At 56.0% G+C, this 6736-nt stretch overlaps 1 protein-coding gene across 4 annotated transcripts; it reads right to left on the reverse strand.

The window, feature by feature from the left end:
- Nucleotides 1–668: 668 nt before the first annotated feature.
- CD164L2 (CD164 molecule like 2) lies at nucleotides 669–4714 on the reverse strand. 4 transcript variants are annotated; one of them, XM_088841731.1, is made up of 6 exons: nucleotides 4511–4714; nucleotides 3932–4099; nucleotides 3760–3831; nucleotides 3206–3250; nucleotides 1550–1694; nucleotides 669–801 (listed from the first exon to the last, which is right to left on the reverse strand). In XM_088841731.1, the coding sequence occupies exons 1-6, from the start codon at nucleotides 4596–4598 to the stop codon at nucleotides 798–800; spliced, it is 522 nt and encodes a 173-aa protein (XP_088697857.1). In that variant the 5' UTR covers nucleotides 4599–4714; the 3' UTR covers nucleotides 669–797. The 4 variants fall into 4 exon arrangements, with proteins under 4 accessions (XP_088697857.1, XP_055253853.1, XP_088697860.1 ...); XM_055397878.2 differs by having other exon boundaries at nucleotides 669–993; XM_088841734.1 differs by lacking the exon at nucleotides 669–801 and adding an exon at nucleotides 1001–1282 and having other exon boundaries at nucleotides 1550–1608.
- Between the last annotated feature and the right edge of the window lie 2022 nt (nucleotides 4715–6736).

Raw genomic sequence — 6736 nt, forward strand, 5'->3', positions numbered from 1 at the left:
AAAACCTGGATTAAATTCCCAACCCTGCCCCCATTCCACTCTGTGTGATAAAGCAGGCATGCTTCCCTTTCTGAGTCTCTGTGCCCTTCTCTGGAGAAGGCAATGGCAAGCCACTCCAGTACTATTGTGTAGAAAATCCCATGGATGGAGGAGTCTGGTAGGCTGCAGTCTGTGGGGTCGCTAAGGGTCGGACACGACTGAGCGACTTCACTTTCACTTTTCACTCTCACACACTGGAGAAGGAAATGGCAACCCACTCCAGTGTTCTTGCCTGGAGAATCCCAGGGATGGGGGAGCCTGGTGGGCTTCCGTCTATGGGGTCACACAGAGTCGGACACAACTGAAGTGACTTAGCAGCAGCAGTACCCTTCTCTATAATGCAGTGGAGGAGGGGATTAAACACATAACAACAAAAACTATTTTTTTGGCCAGGCCGTGCGGTTAGTGGGATCTTAAATTTCCCAACTTGGGATTGAACCCAGGCCCTGGGAGTGAAAGCCCCAAGTCTTAACCACTGGACTGCCAGGGAATTCCTGCAAACAAAAATACTTTAAAAGGTGTCAGTGTCAATTTAAGGCTGAATTTCCATGAAGGAGAGGACAGTGGCCATACCCCCCACCCCACCCAATCCATACACAGCCCAAGACATGAGACATAAAGCACAGTGCTGGAAAGAGCTCCTTTATTGGGGGGCCGTGTCCAAGCCAGGTCGATGGGAAGAGGCCAGGCCCAGACCAAGTACCAGGTGGGGGCCCGCAGGGATGACGGATGAGGCAGAAGGTGGCTGAAGGATGTTCTCATCTGCACGAACCAGGCCCAGGACAGGAAGGGATGTCAGCTATGGGGCCCTGAGCCGGCTCAGTGTCCACAGGGGCCACAATTGTGGTGACCAAAGTTTTTCCCACCCCGAGTGCCCTTAAGGGGGCAAGAGGGGGCAGCCTCTTCATCCTCTTTCCCCTGAATGTGGAATCCGGGCCTGAAGGGGGTCAGATTCTGCAGAGGCCAGACAGAGAAGGCACTCAGGGTGGTGGCCCCACCTCAGCTGGGCTGAGGACCCCCTGCACCCCGCAGAGAGCAGGCAGTGGGCAGAAGCGCAAACACTTCAGTGGAGGTTGCAGAGATCCACCCCACAGCACACACGGGGGCCAGAGCACAAGGGAGCCTCAGAGCAGCTCCCCTTCTCAGAGGAAAACCAAACCACACACATGGCCCGGGCTCCTGCCCGCGCCCACAGAGCTGCGGGCCGAAGGCAGCCTGGGCTGTCACCTACTGGCTCTCCTCCCTGCTGGCAGCATGAGGGGACAGAGACAGAGGGGCTCAGCTGGGGTCTCAGACGCTGGGCCCAGGCCGAGTCCCACGCGGGCCAACACCCAGCTGAGAGAACCCCACAACTGGGGGGGGACGACGAGGTGCGGCCTACATGGAGGAGGCTGGGAGGGCCTCAGGGCCCCTGAGGCTGCCCCATGGAGGAGATGGCACATGGGCACTGAGGGCCACCTGGGGGCCACGGGGAAGTGAGTGCAGGGGGCTCGGCAGGCCAGGGACTCACAGCGTCTGGTAGGTGCTGTCCTTGGCCTTGAGGAAGCGCAAGACGAAGAAGGCCGCCGCCTGCAGACTCAGCACCATCACCACGCCACCGATGAAGCTGGCCCCATCAAAGCCGGGGCTGTGGGCCTCAGGGACCGAGGGGCTCCCTGCAGGATGGAGGCCATAGCAGGCCACTGTAGGCCAGGGGCCCAGCCCCACCCCAAAACCCGGCACAGGTCATCTGGGAGGCCCCTGGTCCTCACAAGGGGAGTCTTGGACAGCGGGCTCAGAAGTTCCACCCAGATTCTACAGGTGGCTGGAAAGTGCCTGGAAGGACGGATAGCACCCAGCCCTGGCTCTGCTCCTGAGTTGCTCTGTGGCTTGATGCCTCTCGCACCCTCTCTGGGCTTCCTGACTGCAGGTCCCAGATGGTGAGTGAGCTCCCTGTCTGCCTCCCTCTTCCACCGGGGCCCCACAGGGTGACGATGGGCCCAGAACTTGGGCAACCACACCCCTTTCAGCTCATAGTCCCTCTCCGCCTTTGGTCTTGAGCTCCGAAGCCCAGGTGCAAATGCTGTGGTCTCCTTTCAGGACTCCCAAGTCCCAAGACCCTGGGGTCACCCGGGGTCCAGAGAGAGGGAAGGAGGAGAGGAAGACATGGTGGTCCACACTCGACCAAGGGGATAAACGAAGACTTGAAGATATGTGTCAGAGGGACTAATCAGGTTCCGAGTGCCAGGCCTGACAGTCACCTCTCCGTTAGGACAGAGCCAGACTTACACGGCATCCCCTGACCCTTTCCCCCACCCCCGCCTCAGGGCCCACAGTTGCCAGGACGTCTAGGTGGCTCCCAGCTGTGCCATGTTAGCCATCTACTCCCACCAGGGATATGATTTCAGGCCCTGGGCCAGGTGCCCAGAGCAGGGCAGGGCTAGTGGTAGAAGAGCATTCTAGGGCAGTGAGAGGGGCCCAGTTGGGTGCTGGACCCACCTCCCAGAGGGTGTAGCTTGCAGAAGGGGAATCTGAGAATGTGAAGGGTGGTCCCAGCAGCAGCTCAGGGAGCCCCAGAGAAGGGGACTGGGGAAAGAGGAGCAGAAGAAGGAAGAAATAAGCTGCACAAGGCCTAACTGGGGCTCAAGCTGGAGGAGGAGCCATCAATAATTCAGCCCCTGAGATCATGTTTCTGGCTTTAATTAACCAAGAGCCTCTTCAGCCATCCTTGCCAAGCCTGCTGACCTCTAGACCCTGAGGGGCAGTGGGAACTGAAGGGTGGGGTTCTTGCCTCTGTTCGGCTGGGACCCTGCTTTGTGACCCTCTCTGGGCCTGGAGGTTGCGGTAGGTAGTCACTGAGGACATCTCCTTGGCAACCTGACACACACCCTCAGCACCAAGCCGGTCCTGAGGGGGGCCATCCTGAGTTCTCAGAACCGGGGTTGGGGAGAAGGGATGGGAACCATCATTTCTTGATCACCTTCTATACACTGGAAACTGAACAAGGTTCTATACACCCTCTCATAAAATCCTCACTTTGTGAGGTATTCTTCAACCCATTTTGCAGATGTTGGAAACAGGCTCAGAGGGAGAGTCACAGGATTGAGGTCACAGAGCATGGCAGTGCCCGAGCCCAGCTGTCTCTCCCTGCACCTCCCGTCCCCCCACTGTCCCAGATAGCGCCTACCTGTGGTGACCGTCTTTGGTTCATGAGTTGGGTGGTGGTGCACAGCTGAAGAGAAAGGGAATCCATCACTAAACCAGACCCCTGCCACTTCCCATCAAGACCCCATCTCGGGCCCACCTGGCACGCTCTGACGCCTGAGTTTATACAGTTCATTTCACCAGCGGAGCCCTCTCTCTCCATCTCCACGTTTAATCATCATCTGTGACGCTGCCTCCTCCAGGAAGCCCTCCCCCGATTCCCTTCTGAACTTCCCAAGTCCTCACTATGGTTTAAAATAGAAGAGCTAGTCCCTCCATTTCCTCTACACGCTTGTCCTAGATCCTCTGCTGCTGCTAAGTCACTTTTAGTTGCACCAATTTTAAGAGGAGGAAACGGGCCAGAGAGGGGAAGAGGCTTCTCAGTGAGTTAAAGGCAGCACTGACGCTGGACCCAGGTGCCCGTGGGCACTGTCTTCTCTCTGGGAGAGGCCGATTTCCTACTCGAGGCAGGCTCTGGCTGAGGACACCTCGGCCCCCTCCCCCCAACTTGACTTAGGCCAGCGGGAGCCCCCTTACCTGGACATGATTCTGAGCGGTTGTAGATGGAGCAACCTTCCTTGACCACCTCCGCTTGGGCTACGCAGTGTCCTGGTGGGAGAAGGAGCAGGGAAGCGGTTTAGGGAATGGGGACAAGGCTCTGGTGTTCAGAACCAGCAGCACTAACCTTGGGGAGGGCCTAACTCCGTACCTGGCTCCTCTGGCTGACACTGCTCCCACACACAGCCGGAAAGGTTGTGTGCTCGGTTCCCCTCCACACAATGCTCACAGGGCTTCAGCTGTTTGCAGGCCCCTCGGACAGCTGGCCAGATGTTCATGCGGAGCAGGGCTCCCCGCCCAAAGCCTCGAGCACCTTTACCTGGCGTGAGGTGGGTGCAACACTTGGAACCCAAGCTACCGTTCCCCTTCCCCGCTACTAGGGATCTCACCCCCCTGCACACATACACTCACCTGGATCCCCGAAGCCCCACCGCATGCCTGGAGTTTCCACAAACACATGGGCACACACACCCAGAAGCTCCCTGACATTCACCAGAGCACCCGCCCTTTGCATCTATCAGGAACCACCCCATCCCATTCACCTGGGGCCGCTTCACTTCTCTACACCTGAAGTTGCCTCACACCCGGAGCCTTTGTATACGGCTCCACAGACAGTCGGAGCCCCCTTCTACCCACCCCACGGGCCCCGCACACAAGTGAAAAGTCCCCTCCCGCCCCCCCTAAGCCCAGACTGCTCCTGGCAAGCAGTTGGGTGAAGGGCACGCGTTACCAGCCACAGCAAGCTGGGCACACAGGAGGAGGCAGCAGCAGCCACCACAGAGCGCAGCCCGTAAGGCGCGGGGTCCCGGCGCTGCCATGGGCTCGGAGGCAGGGCCTGGCGGGGTCGGCGGAGAGCGGGTGTGGCGCGGCCCCTCTGGACTCGGCTCCGCCCGGGTGTGGGGAGCGAGACCAGGGCAACCTGGGCGAGGCCAGGTGGGCGTGGCTCCGATAGAGCGGGGCTAGTGACGTAACCTTGAGGGCGGGGCTTTGTTGTCTGGGGCGGGGTCCGATGGGAGCGTGGTTTGTGGGCGCGGTCTGGTGGGGCGGGATTTGGGGTCTGGGGCGGGGCTCTGGCCAAAAGGGCGGAGTCCAGAACTATTCAGAGTAGTCGGCCAGGTCTCTAGATGTCCCCTTCCCTCGCTGGATCATGAACACTCTACTGTGTTATTATCCCTACTTCACAGGTAAGGAAACTGAGGCTCAGAAAAGGTGTGTGACTAGTCGGAGGTCAAAATTCTCAAGCCAGGCTTCAACAGTACGTGAACCGTGAACTTCCAGATATGCAAGCTGGATTTAGAAAAGGCAGATGAACCAGAGATCAAATTGCCAACATCTGTTGGATCATCGAAAAAGCAAGAGAGTTCCACAAAAGCATCTACTTCTGCTTTATTGACTACACCAAAGCCTTTGTGTGGATCACAACAAACTGTGGAAAATTTTTCAAGATATGGGGATACCAGACCACCTGACCTGCCTTCTGACAAATCTGTATGCAGGTCAACAAGCAATAGTTAGAACCGGACATGGAACAACAGACTGGTTCCAAATCGGGAAAGGAGTATGTCAAGGCTGTGTATTGCCACCCTGCTTATTTAACTTTTTTGCAGAGCACATCATGAGAAATGCTGGGCTGGATGAAGCACAAGCTGGAATCAAGATTGCCAGGAGAAATATCAATAACGTCAGATACGCAGATAACACCACCCTTATGGCAGAATGTGAAGAACTAAAGAGCCTCTTGATGAAAGTGAAAGAGGAGAGTGAAAAAGTTGGCTTAAAGCTCAACATTCAGAAAACTAAGATCATGGCATCCAATCCCATCACTTCATGGGAAACAGATGGGGAAACAGTGGCAGACTATTTTTTGGGCTCCAAAATCACTGCAGATGGTGACTGCAGCCATGAAATTAAAAGACACTTGCTCCTTGGAAGAAAAGTTATGACCAACCTAGACAGCATAGTAAAAAGCAGAGACATTACTTTACCAACAAAGGTCCATCTAGTCAAAGCTATGGTTTTTCCAGTAGTCATGAGAGTTGGACTATAAAGAAAACTGAGTGCTGAAGAATTGATGCTTTTGAACTGTGGTGTTGGAGAAGACTCTTGAGAGTCCCTTGGACTGAAAGGAGATCCAACCAGTCCATCCTTAAGGAAGTCAATCTTGAATAGTCATTGGAAGGACTGATGCTGAAGCTGAAACTCCAACACTGGCCACCTGATGGGAAGAACTGACTCATTGGAAAAGACCCTGATGCTGGGAAAGATTGAAGGCGGGAGGAGAAGGGGCTGACAAAAGATTAGATGGTTGGATGGCATCACCGACTCGATGGACATGAGTTTCAGTAAGCTCCGGAGGTTGGTGATGGATAGGAAGCCTGGCTTGCTGCAGTCCATGGGGTCACAAAGAGCCAGACACAACTGAGCAACTGAACTGAACTGAGTCAGAGGTCACAGAGTTAGTGGCACAATCTAGATTTGAAGGGAGGTCACTTTCCTGATTTCTGAGCTTCTGTAGAGTTCATCCTCCAACCAGGAGGCAAGATCAGGCCCCCAGACTCTGGCAGCCTGCATCACTTCACCTGTTGCACCCTCTTCTCTTCTGCCCCTCAATACACTGCATCTATCTCTGACCCACCACACACTTTGGCCCAGCCAGCCATCTCATTGGTACTGGGATAACTGGTCTTTCTGCAACCTTCCCCTCTGCCTCTTCTGGCTTTTCTCCCTCTGCAGCCGCTTCTCAGGTCCCTTAGAAGACAGCGCCTCTTCCCCTCTGCCCCATCCTCCATTCTTCCCTTCCCCTCCTCACCTCTCCCCTCCCCTCCCCTCTCCCTTCTCTGCTTCCCCTTTTCCTCTTCCTCCCTCTTCATCGCTAGTGGCCCAGTTCAGCCCTGAGCCCTGTTCCTCTCCTCTTCTGGGTCATCTCAGTCAACAAGTACCATGTCTCTATCTCCAG

The sequence above is a fragment of the Moschus berezovskii genome, chromosome 2, assembly GCF_049115385.1.
Source record: "Moschus berezovskii isolate FMDL1 chromosome 2, NW_MosBer_1.0, whole genome shotgun sequence".
Lineage (NCBI taxonomy): Eukaryota > Metazoa > Chordata > Mammalia > Artiodactyla > Moschidae > Moschus > Moschus berezovskii.

Coding starts and splice junctions, on each gene's coding strand:
- CD164L2 (XM_088841734.1), bottom strand. CDS start 4,598: ATGGCAGCGCCGGGACCCCGCGCCTTACGGGCTGCGCTCTGTGGTGGC. Junction 3,832..3,931: donor GTGTCAGCCAGAGGAGCCAG/GTACGGAGTTAG, acceptor TTCTCCCACCAG/GACACTGCGTAGCCCAAGCG. Junction 3,251..3,759: donor CCGCTCAGAATCATGTCCAG/GTAAGGGGGCTC, acceptor CTTTCTCTTCAG/CTGTGCACCACCACCCAACT.